We start from the raw sequence: 19,113 nt of genomic DNA, 5'->3' as shown, positions 1-19,113 counted from the left end.
AATCCGCCGGATTTGTCGCTGGCGACAAGTACGCCGACAAATCTGCGTGTGAATGTGTTGTCGCAATATTTAGGCGCCCCCTAGACGATAAATTATATTGCGTAATATTGAAAAAAATATACTTAATTATCTAGGGTTAATATTGAAGATGGCGCTAACATCATTTTTTCTACAATAAATATATTGCACAATATTATTGTAGGTTTAGGGTCCGCCTAAGATTAATAGGGTAAATAAAAAATAACTTTCCATTCTACCAAATCAAGTATACACAATAAACTTTATTGTAAATTAAAAACATAAATTATCAACACACCACATAATACCACGTCATTTACACATAACAATGTATAAAACACACATAACGTAAGTGTACCTACACACATGGGCCACACGCCACGTGAATACGTATTATGACAATGGACAAAATTATTTAACGTGCAATAAAATGATATTCTATTCTATTCTACGCCACCACTGAGATATTATCCATAGTGTCCATACACATCTGTAACGGGCTAACGGGTGGCGGCCATCCACCGGCGTCAACGTGTTACGGTAAATATGCTGGCTGTGACGCGGCATTTAGTGGCTGTGGCGAGTGGCCTGTGTGCTTGGAACCTATATAGGGCATATATTTCACCATAGCGGCCCCACCAGCTGCATACATTTTGCACGTACCGGCAACTGGTTTCGCCGGGCCAGTTTTTTGATCCGTAGACTTATCCTTTGGTCAAAAAGCGCACCCATTAGTTAAAAACCAACAAAATGTGTGCACATGACTTTACTAACCATCATGCTTGGCACATGACTTTACTAATGGTTGAGTACGAATCAAAACACCGGTCCTAAGACTACGGTCAGACTACATCCCGATCTGCTGGGCCAGCACGGCGTACATGCCGAGCGCCGCGAGCCCCGCGCCCGCCGCCAGCGAGGCCCGCAGTCCCAGCGCCGCCCACGCGCCCAGCGACAGCAGCGACGACACCGCCTCCTCCAGCAGCGGTCTGGAAGGGAGATCATGGAGGTTATTGTAAACAATATCTTTTATTTTTTTTAGAATAGAATAAATCTTTATTTTAAGAAAACAACTTATGCTATTACATACATCCCACAAAACCAAATGTTAATCTATTTAACCCACTTGTCACGAGATAACGAACGAGCAGTTAATCTAATGAAATGTAAATTTTAACTACCTATCAGTAGTATACCTTCTTTAAAACTTTACACAATAGAGTTCTTTATTCTGAGTTTAGTACCTATTTGTGTGCCATCTATTGATTAATACGAAAACTCAACTGGCTCAAAAAATGTGGCCGGCGATCCGGCAATAAAATTAATTCTACAAGTACCTACATATAACTTGGCCAGTGAACTATCCATTCTATTCTCATTGAGGGTGTAAGTACCTGCAACTGGCTCTCTCGAATGGAACCTTTGTGCATATTCCCAAGGTCTAAACTGCCTTCCTAAGCTTGGACCATTTCCCACCACGCTGGTCCACTGCCCATTGGTAGGTTCACAGATTACCTAGATAGGCCAAATCTAGATATGCAAGTTTGCCGTCTTTTGAAAGTATACAAGGCTAGTACGCAGAGGTTGGGTTAGGTTAGTGCTAGCACACTATCGGTGCGTTCTGGCCTTGTATAGTTTCAAAAGACGCACAGGTTTCCACACGATTTTTGTGCACTAGTTATATTAGTCACCTTTAAAACCTTAGTAAACATGACACATGGTGCACACACCTGTACGGAGTGAGCGCGAGCAGCGCGAGCACCAGGGGCGCATGCGCGCGCGGCAGGTCGCTGCGGCTCCACAGCCACACGAGCGCGGCGGTGGCGGCGTGCTGCGCCAGCGCCACGGACGACGCCGCGCTCGCCTGCACGTAGCGCCAGTCGAACTCCGAGCCGCGCGCGCCCACCCACAGCATGATGCTGCGCGTCACCAGCACCTGAAACACGGCATGTACACAAATATAAATAAATAGGTGGGGATAATCATTTATTAAAAAAAAACTTGGTGGGGACATCTAACACATGGCCACCCAACCCCAAGCTAGGCAGAGCCTGTAATATGGGTATAGGACAGCTGATATATCTACACAAATACATAGATAAATAATATACCTACATATCAACCGAAGACCCTAGTACAAATTTTATTATTTCTTTAAACAGATAAAGTGCAATTACATAAATAAATATCTGTCACAGCCGGGTTACGAACCCAGCACCTTTGGCACACCAGAAAGGGTCTCTAACTTCTACACCATTTCGTTTACAATAAAAAACTAATGTGTTGACACACTTGTAGAAAACTAGCTACAACCTGCAAGCTTTGTATAGCCGTAAATGGTTTTCACATGAGCAAATCATAATATGTGATACTAAACCAAGGCCTTTTAAGTCAATAGTTAAAGCATGTCCATCACTTTAATTTGATGCAATGCCACATAAAAATCATGATGGAGCCAAAAAAAACATTCTTACATTTCACCAATTAAATTGATAATTCCATATTTTGACTAGAAACATTCTGGTCAGCACAATAAATTTAGGTATTGTATTAGTTTTTTAATCCTAAGTTTATATGATAGAAGCATACATACCTCAGCACTGGCCCAGCCGATGGCAGCCGTGAGAATCTTGGCATGTCCTTTCCCTTGCACTGAGTTGAGCGCCAGGTACAAGCCCAGTAAGTCTGCAAAGTCCACTGTTGCTTTCAGGATTTCCTGAAATTTACATTTGAAATATGATGAAATATTAAAACTCTCTGCTGACCTTAAACATCCTCTCAGTTTACATGTACTTATGTTATGGTTTTGATGTTATAACTGTAACTTTGCCTTGCAGGGAGAGTACTTACAAATTACTGTTCAGTAGGTATATGGTGATGAATGTGAAAGGCATAGTTTAAAATATGAACTACATCAGGTTATAACAGACTCGGAGACTCGAATAAACGTGCCAGTGCCATTGGTAAACCAGCCACAACAGATATTTTATTGTCTCTGATTTCTCGGCATGTGAAATTTTTTGATTTATATTAACAAATTCGGGCTGAAACCTGAAGTGCATCATATTAAATCCATCTTTACCAGTAAAACATCATATTCGCCTTCTAAATTGCTACTGTCTGAGTCCGGAAAGAATGTAGCCAGCAGCAGCATTTTACACAACTGAGTGAAAATGTACAGCCCTCCGGCGTGCACGCACTTGGAGAACGACCCATATTCTGATCTGAAACAGTCGCAATCTCATTAGTTTACGATAAATTTCAATATAAATATTGGGAACATAACCTAGACATAGAACTTACATTCCAGAATACTTATAGGCCATATGATAGGGCGCATAAACTAGCGCAAGGCAATTTCCAAAGTGATAAAGAGTCATTTTCTGTAATTGTTCCAGTAATTTGTGTAATACTCCTGAATTAAATAATAAATTAAATTAGAAGATTCAGTCCAATGACCGACTTTTTGACATTTGTGATTCGAGCACAGACTAGACTACAGACAGAATACAAATTTAACATGACATAAGTAGCCAACGTTTGGCATTTATTAAGTTGAGATAGCGTTTCAAAATCCAACAATCTGGTTACTTGACGAGCGTTCTGCCATCGTTGGAATGGTATGACGTTTACATTATTTATACGTTCCTATGCACGTAAACTTTGTGCCCATATAAGAAAGAAGTTAAAAATTTGGCTGGCTTTGTATATGCAAAATAAGTCTCTACGTTCAAAATTAAAACACAAATCATTTAGTCGTAATTAAAAAAAATAAAAATACCGAGATATTATACGCGATGACTAATCTTTAAAAGCGGTCGAAATATTGAAAATAAACACCCTATAACGAAACGTATTTTTTTATAAAGTTGCAGCGGGAACTTTTTCTTGACATAATTTTTTGTCACTCACCCTCTAAAAAAGTTTTACCCCTTCCTTTTTACAATTTTACAGGGGCTACATAATATTATTATAACTATTTTTACAAACCCATTATTAACATTTTGCTAAACACACTGCACAATAATACACTTTATGCCTAAGATACTTACTGGTAAGTAATGAACTTTTATGTTATTATTGAGATGTTTCATATTTATCCTGAAACTGTTACCCTAATAAAACTATAACGAAAGTATTTTCATGTAATTTTTAAACTTGCAGATTCCCCCTTCAAGATTCTTCTAAAACACTGAAGGAAAGAGATGCAAAACATAGGGTGCCATCTAAAAAAGGGTGAGTTGTTTAACCCTTTCATTTTTTAGCACACGCGCAAAGGGGTATGGGGAATAGTAGCCAATAGGAGAGCAGCATTGTTGAAATTTAGAATTTATTCGTCCGGAGTTGGTCGGGGCTAGCTCTCCGTGGATGCTCCGGGGTGCCCCGGACAAGGTTTCTCTTCAGTACCCTCCTGAACCTGTTGCAGGATACTTGCTCATCAGAATTCACACCCTTTCTCTATACTTGTTCATTTTAATTAATATAACGAAAATATACTAACTGGCGGTCATTACATTGTGGAAAATGTTTCAATTGGATGCAGTGATTTTGAAGTGTTTCTTCAATGAAATTATCATGGAACCAACATGGACGACATTAATTTCAGAATAAGTAGTTTTTTTCAGGTAAGTAAATTATTTAAATTCTTCTTCTATCGTGTAAAATGCACTAAGCTAACTTAAATAAAATTAATTAATCCATACCATAATATCAAATCATTATCACATAAAAAAACTGCCAGCAGATCTTTCATATTTTCTACTTAGTTATAGTCTATTATTAATTTTTATAAAATCTGTATGGGTATCTAATTAGAAAATGAATATAAGTACAGAGTTTTAAAAATACATACAAACATACTCTAAATAAATTCATTATTGTTTTATGTTGGGTATAGATCCATTCCATATGCAGCCAGATGAAAGAATAATCATCTGAGTTTCATAAACTTATAAAATGTTAATTCTTGCTCTTTAATTTATAATAAAATAATAGATAGGTAAAGTATACTGTGTTATGCTTAGGTATATAGTAAGATGGGTAGTTACTGGTACATTCAGAAGTACACAAGTAAGACATTATATTTAACATACTTTATAAAGTGTGCCTTGCATGAATAATCCTATATCTATGGGTTTAATAATACCTAATAATTGTAATATCAACACTAACTGGACAGTTAGGGACAATGTTGTCCCTAAATCTTATCTAAGAGTAGGTATTATACACGGCATCATCTTTATATTATGGCCTTTATAGGTAATTCTGCTGTGGATAGTTTTCCCCCATCCCGTTTTTCCTGATCTTTGTGCATCTCTACATAATAATATGTAGTTCAAATTCTTATCAGATTATTTTGAAACTTGCTATCAGATTTTTTGTTGTTTAGGATGGCATGATAGGTAAAATTCCAAAACGTATGCCTTTACTACTTACCTATTAAGTACCTGCCACCCCAAATATTTCATCCCGACTTCTTTAAGTCGCTAAGAATAGGTCCCAGAATTGGGCAACCGATTTCATCCCCTAAAATCTTTATTAAGCGGTACAAATAAATGGAAACTTGAAGATAAGAGTTCCTCGCGCCCTCTCCGCCGCGCTAATTCCATTTACATCAGATAAAGAACGCTCCGGGCCGCCGCACGTCATGCCGCCATTACAGCATTGTCGCGCGGACAATGGGGATAAAGAATAAAGAATCGCGGCCATTAGGTAAATTTCCTTATTCCATTTTTTGCGTGACACCCTCGCGTCGTGAGCAGCTCATTCATCACTGTGGAGAGCTCTCGCTGGACCGCCATCACTCCAGCCTCCGGGCCCCGGGCCGAGGGTGATAGAGAGCCTTCGAATCATCAAGTCCATTTCTTGAACATAGGTAGATAGATAGGTTGAGTTCGTAGAATGTTTGACGATTCAACTGAATTTAGAACTATCCTTTTCCTTTAATAAAATTTGAAACTTTAAACGGCCTTGTTAAAGAAATACCTTATGCATTTGTCAAATATCGGGTTACCGCTGGGTTAAAGCTGGTTCTAACTAAATTTTGGTGAATAGGTACCGTTATTTTTTAATGATTTTTTATGCAGTGATGGAGTTTATGCTGTGTCTACTAATTTGTATTTAAATAAATAATAAATAAATAAATCGGATCATTCTGTCATCCTTGAAAAGTACGAGCTGTTTGCAAGAGAATTAGATCATGCATAGAGGATAGATTTACATGCTTACACGTGAGATCTTCTTTCCCGCTTCTCCTTGGAGGAGTCTGGGGCTGACTGAGATCGAGATTAAATTATGTACTAACTTGAATTACTACTTATAAATGTATCCAAAATCCATTCCAAAGCCGAATATTCCTGCCCTTGCATACCGTCACAGGCCGTGCGGCATCAACAAATAATACGTCATCATCAATAATGCATCGTAGACAAATAATTTGTGCGGAGGGTCAGCGGCGGATGCATTATTCAGCGAGCGTGCTGCAGTAGGGCACGCAGATAAGCTTGTGTCGAGACCACAACTTAGCGACTAATATATAAAAAACTAGCTGTTCCCGCGCGCTCCGCTTCTTCTTAAAAAGTTTTCCCGTGGGAATTCCGGGATAAAAAGTAGCCTATGTTCTTTTCCAGGGTCTAGACCCTATGTATACCAAATTTCATTCAAATCCGTTCAGTAGTTTTGGCGTGAAAGAGTAACAGACAGACAGACAGACAGACAGAAAGACAGACAGACAGACACAGTTACTTTCGCATTTATAATATTAGTTAGGATACTCGTAGAGTCATGTTAAAATACCCTACATGGATTGGGAAAATATGAATCGCCGTGCATACGTAGATATAAATAAGTGGTAATCTCTTCAATGAAGCAACCGCTCTCGCTAGGCTTCTTAAAACGCTTCCACCTTGTTCAACGATATTCTAATCTATTGCTTAATCTCTATTTCGTCTGGCTTTAATTGCCTCTGTCTGAGTACGTTCAACAAAAACAATCCAATGTTCTGAAAGTTCATTATAATTTTTAACCCATACTTACATATAAATTGATATAAAACACGTGTTTTCGAAACGAGTAAGTTCTCTTGGATTTTTCAAGGATTTGTGAAGATAACAAACATGTGAGTAGCCCAGCACACGTCGGTCTCGCGAGTGCAATAGTACATCGCATCCCGACGCAGGGGCCTTATCGGAAACGGCTTAAGTGACCCCTGGACCGGCCCCTCGCCCTCCATCGATCTCCATGCAAAGCGCAGGGGAGACCCACAATTATACTTTTGTTTCTTGTCACGAATTTATTTGGCTGGAACTTTGCGAAGTTTGGCCGGCGGAGATAAAATATAAGACGATTATGGTTATGTGAAGATTATTGGGATGGGTAGTGTCATGATCGGTCGTACGAAAATGGTCTCTTTACTTTGATCTTTTGCGTTGTATTTAACTGGGAAATTACTGTTTTCGTAAAATTACGAGTAAAAATGAATGTCTTTGTTATTGTAGGTATCTATTTTATGTAGGTTCAAATAAACCTAAATTCCCTTTTCACATGTTTTACTCTTGCTGTTGTAAAACACGCATCGGTTCGGTTGTTTGCAAAAGATCGCTTTTAGCGATAAGACCGTTATTTGTGCATTTATGTTGTTTAAGTTACGTTTTACGCTGTGTACTTCAAGATTATTACTAACCACCATCTATAATATGTTTATGTTGGTGTATGTTGATACGGTTATGGCTTGTTATTTCCATCCTCTTTCCATCAAGATGACTATTTCCCGCGAACGCTATCCGCCACTCATACATGAAATTTTGAATAATCCGCTCATTTTGGATGCATAGGCCACATCGGCGGGCATCAATAACGCCGGCTCGCTGATCAAAAAGTCCTATTCGGTTTTATATGCCACTGAATATTGAGCGACGGCGGTGGGCGAATAATATTTTGCAATGAGATATATGCGAGGGAGAGCGGGGTGCGGGCGGGCGCGGGGGCGGAGGTGATGTAGGGCGGGCGGAGCTTTGAATATACGAGACTTGCATTCAAATGCTGATGGTATGAAAGGAAGATATTTTCCTTTTGCAGGAAAATGTGTAAATAGAGTGTCATGAAATTAAATATGTGAGTACTTATATACATGGGTATTATTCAATCTCGGTTGCGTCCGCTGCATACAGCTGCCTGGTATTTTATCAGTCGCTTTCCCATTCCCGACCCTATATTTGAAAAGTTACTTTCTGTGGTACCACGGTACCTATCTACATCTTTAGGGAGCCATGGTTGATATGTCTACAAATGCTACATATAAAACTACCACATCTCGCTAAAAGTCTTTCTAACTTCGTTCAGTGTTTCTAGGGCAAGAGTTGCCCAAACATTCCGCCGCATATTTATTCATGGAAGGACGCGTACTTTTTTACTCTCATAAATATTAAACGGGTCTCGCGCCACTAGGATTTTCAATTCGACGCCAGCGTAGATCCCCTAAGATTTGGGGTCGTCTCTTTCCGCGGATTACAGGCGGCTGATGTACGGCCGTGGGCGGCGGTAAATCAAATTTTGATTGCTATTTTCTTTGTGGAAAGTCTGAGTCGTCCTCGGGTTAACCGATCCCCAGCGGCGCGCGGCCCGCGTGGCTTACTGCGCGGCTGCTCGTGTCGCCCGCAGTCCGCGGCCGGAAGCTACGGGGAGACTGGGACATGATCGATAGCCTCGGCGTTTGTTTTAATGTCTTCATCGCACTGACGATTGTGTGTCGAGTCGCAAATCCAGAAGAACGATATGTAAATCCGGAAGGGTGATCATTCTGAACAAATTTGCTGTAGGAGTTTGGAAATAGTAGTTGTACGTCATCAGTAGAATCAAATTCTACTGAAATATTACAGCGTATAAAACCTCTATGCCAAGAGTACGTAACATACGAACTATCTGATCGAACCATCAAACATTCCATCAAAACCTAAACGAATTTGAACATGTAGAAGAATCCACTTTGAGGAATTGCTACAAAATTCTGTTTACTTTGGGTCATTTCAATTGAATTTGCTTGGAATAACTAGATTTTAGTGACATAAAGCGAGCCGAGAGTGAGCCCCGGGGCGGCGGCGGCGGCGGCCACCGCTCGTGTGATGCGATTGCGGCTCGCTTCAAACGGATCAAATCTAATTCGGCCCTTTAAATATTTGAACTGGAGGAGGAGCGGGAGTTAGGGGGAAATACCTCGTAATAACTCTCTGCATGAAGGTAAAGCGATTCCATATAACTGATCCGAGGAGCTAAATCGATTTCGATTTTCAAGCGGTTGCTCTCCTTTTGGATTTTGATATTATTCAGCTCCCGCTAAGTTTGCATTCTTGCAAACTTTCTGTGACTCAAAACCACATAAATAGCTACATTTTCTTGCGACAATTTCCTACCAGCTTCGAGTTTTAACAAAAGTATTTCGTATAAAGTTGGTAGACATGTGACAGCGTTGTTCAGCGGAGCGGACGGGGCGGGGGTGGTTCCCCCCACTGGAGGATAAAAAAGGGATCTCGAGAATTTCTGGACCCTTTTTATACTAAATAGATAGCTAACACGGCCTGAGTGGAGTTTCAATAGATGCTCTCTCGACGGACGAGGCCACCTGTAAAGAATCGAGGGCCCGAATAAAACCTTACCTACATCTGTGCGTGTGACAGACTTCCTTTATCCTCCGCGCCGCCCTCCGCGGAGGGCTAAGAAAGGAATTCTTTTTAAATTGGAAATGTTTTGTAAGAGGATTACGATTTGCGGAGGTGTGCGGATGTTATTGGAACGGATCGTGTTACTTCTTAATGTGTTTTGCGTTTAGTCGACGATGGACTTACGTTTAAGGGTCGTTTTGTATCACTCAAGATTTATGTTTATGTATTTCCTAAAAAAACTTTGTAGTTACTTATGTACATTTATACATTTAAATTGAATTTTATATTGATTTCTGCACAATTTTGACTCTCTGGCTCAACAGATTCTCCGTCTATTTATTCAAAGGTACGAATTCCTCTCCTAATATCCTGTAGCACCCTCACAACACATTTAGAATTCTGAGCATAACAAGAACAATACCCGATTTCTGAAGCGTGCATAAACGACATCCTGGTAGTATTTTTTTAAATTACAGTATTTTGACACGCAATATGTCGCATTAGTTGGTGCAATAAATGTAGAGAGCAGCCCCCGCCCTTCGGTCAATTGATGTAGAGTCGGAGGGCTCCGGGGTTTCAGTTTAAACTCGACATGTCCCGCCCTCGGACTCTGTTCGCAGAATATCAAGCGGCTTTGTTGTCCTAATGAAGCATACGCGTCTTCATCCCTCCACGTTATTGTAGCGTTCAATTTATGTTTCATAAACTAATTTATGAGGCTTTATTTGGTTCAGTGCCAGTCACAAAGTCCTGATGGTTGGACAGATGTTACATGTGAGAGCACTAACGTCTTCTGGTCATTCCGAATAATGACCTATCACACCACTCCTTTATACTTCGCGACCAATCGTAAAAATATTTTAATAACAGCGCAATAGTTTCCTTTGTTTCTGTTTAAGTATCCATAATATCTTTGGTTTCATAGTGGCAAGCTTTCGGTTTGGGGTAGATAAATGTGACACAGCTAGGCTTACGTTTGTTTTCATGTCTTGTTTTACAATGTTTACTTTGTTATTCAGACACAACATCTTCGAAACCCCCCAAGCGTAATAGACCGCAAGAAAACTTTCAAAATTCAGGAACGTTATTTAGAATAACGTAATTTACTCTACATAATTTTTTTTATTTTTTATTTATTTAATTATAGGTAAATAATACATAAGAAAAAGACAAGCTTAAGGATACTACAATAATCCTCGCAGGATTGTGCGCAGCACCTAATAATGTGATCGGACCAAAAAATAAATTACTTATACCTACTAATTACTAATATTAATGATGATGTTGATAATGTTTCGTACCAGAACGTTTTAGACAAAAAATACCTCTGAAATCTTTTTTCAGTTTTAAACATTCCTACCGCAAGTAAAATATTATAGTTCTGACTGTTGGAATCATATTATGTCCGCATTTCCCAAACTTGCGTCATAAACAGTAGGACAGTAAAATCTACATTACTGTATATGTTTATGGGGCGCATTACACTATGGTAATAAAACAGATACATTCTAAATCGCAAGCTCCACGTGAACAATAATAATAATAATAATAATAATAATAAATTTATTTATTCCAGGTCATAACCCATATTTTTGATTAAATAACATTAACATTGATAATTATTTATGAAGCAAGATTACTAATAAATTATATAAAATTAATTTACATTTTACCTTTAAATACAGTCATAATTCATTTCATATTAAACATTATTTTACATGCATTTATCACACAATACTTGAAAAGTCAGTTTGAGCCAGTTGTCAGTCATGGTGAGTGTGTTTGTAGTCGCCTCCAGACTTCATGGACGGGGCTCGCCTGCCAGCTGCCGGCCGCGCGCACCACGGTGTTGCAGGACCGGCGCAGGCGCTCCGCCGCGCCCGCCGTGGTGTGGCGCATCAGCGCCGCCCAGCCGTGCACGCGCCCGGCCGCGAACATCTCCGACGCGCTGCACCAGGGGGGCAGGCGGTGCAGTATCCGCCATGCATTGTTGTACTGCACGCGGATTCGGTTGTATGCTGCCTTCGTATAGTGGCACCAGAGCTCAGCCGTGTACAGGTTGTAGCAGAACGTGGTGAACAGCAGGCGCTTCACCTCCACGCTGCAGCGCTGGAAGCGGCGCGCCAGCATGTTGGCTTTGACGCTGATAGCCCTGCGCTGTCTCTCGATGTCGGCTTCATCGCGAAGCTTGTCGTCAATTAGGTGTCCGAGATATTTAACTTGGCTGACCTTTGCCAGAGCTGCCCCATTGAGATGTAGGGGGGGATTTTCGGCAGGAGTGTTAGAGGACTCGAACACCATGTACACAGATTTGCTTGCGTTGTACAGCATGTTATGTGATTCTGCATAGTCTTCGCAGATTTTTAGCATAAGCCTCATGGCGGATACCGAGGGCGCCAAGAGCACCATGTCGTCTGCGTAGCTTGCATGGTTCACACATAGTCCATCCATGTAGCAGCCAACACCGGACTCCGCCAGCCTGCTGCTCAGCTCATCCATGTACACGTTGAACATCACTGGAGAGCTGGATCCTCCCTGTCTCACCCCACAGTACAGCTTTTCAGGTTTGGAGTACTCGCCGTTCCATCTCACGGAGTTCGTCTGCTGTTGGTGCCATTTCACTAGAACTCTCACAAGGATCTCCGGCATTCCTCTTTCGCGAAGTTTATCCCAGAGCAGAGTGTGAGAGACACGGTCGAAAGCCTTGCTAAGGTCCAGGTAGCAGGCTATAACAGATGTGTTTCTGTGCTTGTAGTAATGAGCTATTTGCTTGACTACGTATATAGCTGTTGTTGTCGACGAGTTACTCTTGAACCCCATCTGATGATCACTGCTATAGAGGTATTTCTCAGATAGAGAGTGAATCACTTTTTCTAGCAGTCGTGCTATAATAGGTGCGAGGGCAATCGGACGGTAGTTGTTGGAGTTGGATATGTCCTTCTGTTTGTCTTTGCATATGGGCACTACGACTGTCCGAGTAAGTGCAAACTGTGTAGATGAGTCTGCGTTAAAATCCCCAATCACAAGGCAGTCGCTGCAGTTACTCTCCTCCTTTATGGCGTGAATTTTGCTGAGACAGTCTACGAACTCCGTAAAGTTATCCTGTTTACAGGTAGGCATATAAATGTTGATTATAAGCAGCTTGTTTTCACTGGATAGAGTCAACTCAATTGCCGCTAGACGGGGTGTTTCACACAGTATACTGGCTGTTGCTTTTAAAGTTTTCTTATATAGGATTGCGATTCCTCCATGTGGGCGACCGACGAGTGGGCCTGCGCTAGTGTCGACGGCGGAGGTGCCTATCGCATCACAGCTGTCATGTATGTTCTGTAGCGTATGTAAATCTGTAGGCAGGAGCCACGTTTCTTGCAAAGCCACTACATCATTGTTCGAGCAGAGCTCCTCAATGAATTTACTGGATCTTCGCAGTGATTTGCAGTTTATCGTGACAATTTTTAGTTTATTGTTCATGTTTGTGGATTGGACGATGTTTTCTTTTGGTTTGATACGCTAGGTACGCGTGTTCTTTATATATGCCGACTGATATGCCGGGTGGCCAAAGATCTTGATTTAGCACGCTATTAATGCTGTTGCTAGAGACAGTTATTTTGAACGCGTTGTGATTAAACCCTTCTCTTTCAGGCAGCAGTTCAACCTGCAGTGCACTTAGTCCAGTGTCTATAAGGTGTTTTTTGATATTTTCTGTTGTGACGCTCTTGTCAAAGCCAGATGTGTACACCTCAGCAGAATTAATAGCAACTTTAAGAGTGTTTGAGTAGTTTACAGCAGTACCGCGAATATTTAACGTTTTTTGTTTAGGTTTAGGTTTAGATATATGTTTTGCTTTCTTTTTCCTTTCAATTAATATAAATTCTTCTTGATTCTCACTGTTAGAGTCAATTTCCTTACTAATTGTGTTAGAACTGCCACTTGGAGTCCTTGGATCAGGCAATGAAGACAGGTCTGATGGTAAGGCACTACTGTTTTGATTGTTTTTATCGGTTTTATTAGTTGGGGGAGTCTTTAGAGGGCAGGAGGGAATAGCCCATGCGTTGGTGGCTCTTTTTGTTGAGGATGCGTTCTTCGATTGGATACTTTTCTTTGGTGTGGGAGGAGGCGATGCAGCTAGCAGTGTGTGCTTGATTCCGGTTGGTGTAGAGGGAAGGCCCGACTTAATACAAGTTATGTCGTTTCTAAGCTCAGCCACTTCTGCTGCCGTCGAATAGTTTCTCTTGATATTATTGACCTCCTGAGTCAGATGAACTATATCCTTCAGTAGGCGTGATACGTCAACGTGGTCGAAATTTACGGGAGGCAGTTTGTGTAAATCTCGTGCAACAAATATCGGTGCCCGATTAGGCTCAACCTCTCTAAGTTGTGTGATGATATCTTGTAGGTCCTTTCGTGCTTTATCTTGTTTCCTGTTTATGAGGCGTTTACTTGTTTGGGTCGTATCAAATAGAAGTTTTTTCGCTACTGTTATTTCGTCTTCTGTGTTGTGGGTAGCGCAAATGTCGATGAGGCTTTTATCATCCATCACATTAATTTTGCATTGTAGAAATGCCAGTACTTCGTTAATAATTATATTACAGGAAGAGCATTTCGTAGTCATGATTATGATATAGGTAACCAGATTTGTGTTTGTAAAATATTCCCTTACTTTAGGTAGGTTTATTTGTACTGGCAACACTGATATGTGACAGGTTATCTGGGGAAGCTGTCAATGTGACAATTATAGTTGTCAATGTCAATTCAGCTGTCAGTATGACGTCAACTGTCACCGGTAGTTATCCAAGTATGAGGGTAGGTCAACAAAACTTGTAAACATTTTATTATAATCAAACAAGATTAGTTAACTTTTAGTGCTCATTTACAGGGCTTACTTGTGTTTTTCCATGGAGATTTATATTTCTGCGTATGCTTCAAGTATTGTCTTGCTGGATAATTTAATAATTTCACCACTTTAACGACTTAATACCGAAGTTTCGATTTGATTCTTGAGAGCAGTTTTAATTGCGTGTTACTCATTGTGAGTGCCGTTTATTAAATAAACATATTATAGTTTTTTGATGAAAGCTTAATTCGAAATTACGTTATTTTTTGCGACGTTGTTACAATTTTTTTTATTTCCACAAAGTTGTTTGTCTGATCTAAAGCAAAAGTTAGCACGTAGGTAGGTGTACCTACCTACAAGACTACTAGTGCTGATGTAATGACTATCAAATATTGTCGCAAACCTGTTGAAATTTCACGGGTTACTTCCAAAAAAGATTTTTTTTGAAAAGGCTTTTCAATAACATGGTTCATAATGACAAGTCAAGTGACTCTGTTCCAGTTTACCATAGCATTTTCGCACCATCCTGTATGTATGTTTGGTGGTATTTCGCGATAGGAATCATCAATTTCGATTAGCTATGAAAGTAAGTCACTTGAGCTGTGTCACGGTAAGTTTCTGGCTGGTGATTGATCAGCGTCGCGGCGCCCCGAGCGTCGTGGTGTCGCTGCGGACTAGAGGAAGGGTTGTGGCGGACGCATTATCGCGTATGATGGATGTCTGCGATACGACACCGCCATTACTAGCGCTTGTTCTCCTAACCCGCTCCTTTGTCTCCCGATAAACTTTGTTTATGTAGTGTCTTGGGGATATATAAGATGAAACTTATTATCTTACATGAACTAGGGTTGCGTCGCTAATGTTCCTTTATGTTTGTAAATACGGTCTACATAATAATAATATTCTAAAGCATGAGAGCATGGGAATCACATATTATGTAAGCAAATGGGTATTCAGCTGCTCGCTTTAGAAATATTTATAGACATATTTAGAGCAAGTGCTTCTGTTATGCATTGCGTACTTAGTGTATCTATAAACTGATAACGTTTATTCATGAATAGCCACATTATTTTTGTAGTTCAAGGTTCGTCCTCGCACTCGACGATCTCGTGCTTGTGTAGTTAGTAATGACGAGCGGTTTCTCCGGCCGGTCAGTGTTCCACAAAGCGCTCCGTTAAATCAATTCCATTAACATAAAGGCTCTTTATGGAACTCCTGGATGGTATCGGCAGGGCGGTATGATTAATATTGCGTCCGTGACTGGGCGCGGGCCGGCCGTCTATCCGTTACGTTATCTTTTAATATGTCATGTGGAGGTGCTTTGTGGGGCGGAAAATTCATAGCTTACCACATTACTGCGTACTTTCCTTGATTTAGAATCAGTAGCAGGCCGCGAAAACGAGTGGAGCTATTTACTGTGATTTTTAAGACAAACCAATCTGTTTCAATCTAAACGTAATACTTAGACATTTTCGATGCCTACGTGTTTAAAGTTAATGGAAATAAATAGGTTATGGTGAATCACGTCAGTAAAATTACTTGAATTCCAAACGGACGAAAGACTTTGAGTACCCTCCCAGGGCACGCAATCCATTAAAGCTGAAAGCAGTTGAAATTCAGCGACTCATACAATAAACATGGTGCGAGGAAGGCAGGGCAAGTTTTTGCGCGACAAGAGACGGTTTTTACCGGAGTTTTAGCGCGATTTCTTTAGACGACGTCTCCGGCCAAGATGGATGATGCATACTCGATGTGGAGCCCGCGCCCGCGCTCTGCCATCACTGTCGTCGACGATTTGTACCTATAGCTAGTTACTGATCGTTTTACTCAGCAAAGCAGATTATTCTTTTTTTAATCTTTTACACTTCATGGCTGAACTTACTGTGCGTAAAACATTTATTCTACTCCGCATAATACCAGCTATGTTTTATTGTGCAATCCCCCGTCGTCAGGGGATTGTGGTGGTGTCCGAAAAAAATTATGCGACTTATCCTTCCGACCTCTCTGAGCGCCGCCGCGCCCCGTGCAGTGTGCATGTCTAGTGGGCGCCCTCGCCACTGTTCTCACGAATATTCACAATATGCCGGGTAAGTAATACGAGGTATAAAAACGAATGGTATAACATTCACAAGGTATACGCCCATATGATATAAATTTATTAAGTATAACGATCACTGTGCATAACAAACGAAAGGCATAATTACTAAATACATAGTTTCGTAAAGAATAACGTTCAAAAAGTATAATTTCAATTGATATAACGATTAAAATGCATAACATTCATAATATATAACGTTTATAACATATATTCTTCAACATATATAATTATCATAATGTATAATGCATAAAAAGTATATATAAAAGATTGTCGTATCGTATTTTCATTATTATTGACGTTATGTTGGGGGAACGCTCCGCTCCGCTTCGCTGCGCTCCGCTTTGCTTTTGATGAACATGTGCACCTAACCGCTCCTCCTCGCTTTGCTCGTCGTCGCACCTATCTTTAGGTTTTGGTACTAGAGGTTTTGACATTATTATTATTATTGGTGCTATGTGGGAAGACGCTCCGCTCCGCTTCGCTGCGCTCCGCTTTCGTTTCGACGAACATGTGCACCTAACACGCTCCTCCTCGCTTTGCTCGTCGTCGCACCTATCTTTAGGTTTTGGTGCTAGGGGGTTTGACGGTGATGGGTAACTAAACACAGATTATGTAATAATATGTTAGTATGTTTTATGAACTTTATACTAAATGATAGTATATATTTTCATCGATATACGTAATGTATGTTATACGAATTGATATTAGATCTCGTAAGTATTATATATTTTGATATTATATAAAATGTACGTTATACCAATTGAATCTTATACCTTATGAAAATATAGATTTTGTTATTATACGTAACGTTCATTATATGTTGTGAACGTTATTAATGTGAAATTATACATTTCGTTTTTATACGTCGCAATACGCACCCCAATATGCCGGTTATCCTTCACCAGATTTTGAATGCATTCAAATATATCTACCGAATAAGTTTTCAAACTCTATACCGACTAAGGGTACATTTTGATCAAGCATAGTGTTTATTCATGAGCCCAAATTTGAAATGATGTATGTACATTGTACATATTAGTTATGATGTTTATAACTATTTGAAATACCTTAATTTTTATGTGTAATCCTAGCTAATCTGACACCTTTAATCAAAGATTTATCAGAAAATATGCCGTATAGCAAATTTTGTACCTTGAACATTACAAACCCTCGTACGTTAAGCACTTTACTGATTGAGCTCTTAAAAGCTTGATGGTACTCACTTCACATTTGAGAAGCTTTCTTCAATCGTAACGTATGTGAAACCGTTTTGAATGCTCACAATAGTGAAATGGAGATTCAATTCCGGTAAAGTAGCTCGTGAGGCCGTGCAATAGGAGTCATGCCGTTCCTCAAATTACATTTCCTAACAAATGTCCCTTTCTGGAGAGTCTCTCGTGAATTTACTATGATCGAAATCCAATAATGAAATAAATTGTTCTCGTTTTACCGGGAACAATAAAAGGTTTTTACTGTGGAATATTTTTGTTTTACCAGTGATTGCGATAGAGACGTGTCGGTCACGGGCTGGTGGCTGGCTGCAGTGCGTGGAGCCCCCGCGGCGGGGGGAGGGGGGGGGATGTTCTCAGAAGCGGCCGATCTCCCGCTGATCATAAATCGCTGGATGGAATCTGCCTACAAGCTGCTGTAGAACGTAACATGCTATTGGAGTGAGGGTTAGTCCGATATCTAAATTCTCAAAAATAGAACATCAGTGTCTGAGTGAAAGTGTGAATATAATTATGGTGAATTCCAAATGTTATCAATTGAACCTATATTATTTTTATACATCTACATAACTTTATGTACTATGACTCTGACTTCAAATTGAACACCTAACAAAAATAACAAATAATTAGTTATAAATGCGAATTTCAAATCTTCAGCTAAGTAGTAGGTATAGTTGAGACGTACAAGTTTCGGTGCTGCGGCCGCGGCCGGCACGCATGCGCGTTTAATTGCGTTTAGTACTAATTAAACGCATAGTTTATACGCGGTACGACACGGGGCCGACCGATCATCTCACGACGTGGCTTTTTACTTCACTCCTTTTTGCCTATTTCTAGCGGGACCAGCTATTGTAACTGGCCTTCGCATCTTTGTGCCAGTTGCATGGAAACAACTTTACACCATAGATAAATTTTCGCATCTTATTGATTAAAATTGGTCCCTCTATTCTTAATTCTTCTACAGTCATACTTACATTATACCTATTCACAATCTTTGCATCGAAAATTGTAATGTGATGGGAAACTTTGTCCCAGCGGAAGGCTAGACGGAGCGTCACGGAGCGGACGGACTTTTTATGACTGTCTGTGAGGTGATTCCAGCGTTTTATGGCTTCTGAATACATTTTCATATTACAGATATCAGATTGCTCGTACAGATTGACACTGCGGGTTGTTGGGGTCATACATCTAACTATATGTGCTAGATTTTCAGGATTCATCATACCGATTTTCCTTAACGAAAAGGCTGTGTTTTTCTATTTACTTATCCATCTCTCC

General features: G+C 40.3%; 1 protein-coding gene across 1 annotated transcript; it reads right to left on the bottom strand.

Moving 5' to 3' along the window:
- Window positions 1–245: 245 nt before the first annotated feature.
- Window positions 246–3,514, bottom strand: LOC105392690 (transmembrane protein 147). The gene is made up of 5 exons (XM_011564356.3): window positions 3,322–3,514; window positions 3,101–3,242; window positions 2,612–2,734; window positions 1,749–1,954; window positions 246–1,007 (listed from the first exon to the last, which is right to left on the bottom strand). The coding sequence occupies exons 1-5, from the start codon at window positions 3,396–3,398 to the stop codon at window positions 866–868; spliced, it is 690 nt and encodes a 229-aa protein (XP_011562658.3). The 5' UTR covers window positions 3,399–3,514; the 3' UTR covers window positions 246–865.
- Between the last annotated feature and the right edge of the window lie 15,599 nt (window positions 3,515–19,113).

This window comes from Plutella xylostella, chromosome 12 (assembly GCF_932276165.1).
Source record: "Plutella xylostella chromosome 12, ilPluXylo3.1, whole genome shotgun sequence".
NCBI lineage: Eukaryota > Metazoa > Arthropoda > Insecta > Lepidoptera > Plutellidae > Plutella > Plutella xylostella.
This window is presented reverse-complemented; position numbering and strand designations above follow the sequence as displayed.

Excerpts from the sequence above, each read along its gene's own strand:
- LOC105392690 (XM_011564356.3), bottom strand. The coding sequence starts at position 3,398 with ATGACTCTTTATCACTTTGGAAATTGCCTTGCGCTAGTTTATGCGCCC. Across the intron at positions 1,955-2,611 it reads TCGGCTGGGCCAGTGCTGAG|GTGCTGGTGACGCGCAGCAT; the intron begins GTATGTATGCTT and ends GCCGTGTTTCAG. Across the intron at positions 1,008-1,748 it reads CTCGCGCTCACTCCGTACAG|ACCGCTGCTGGAGGAGGCGG; the intron begins GTGTGTGCACCA and ends TCTCCCTTCCAG.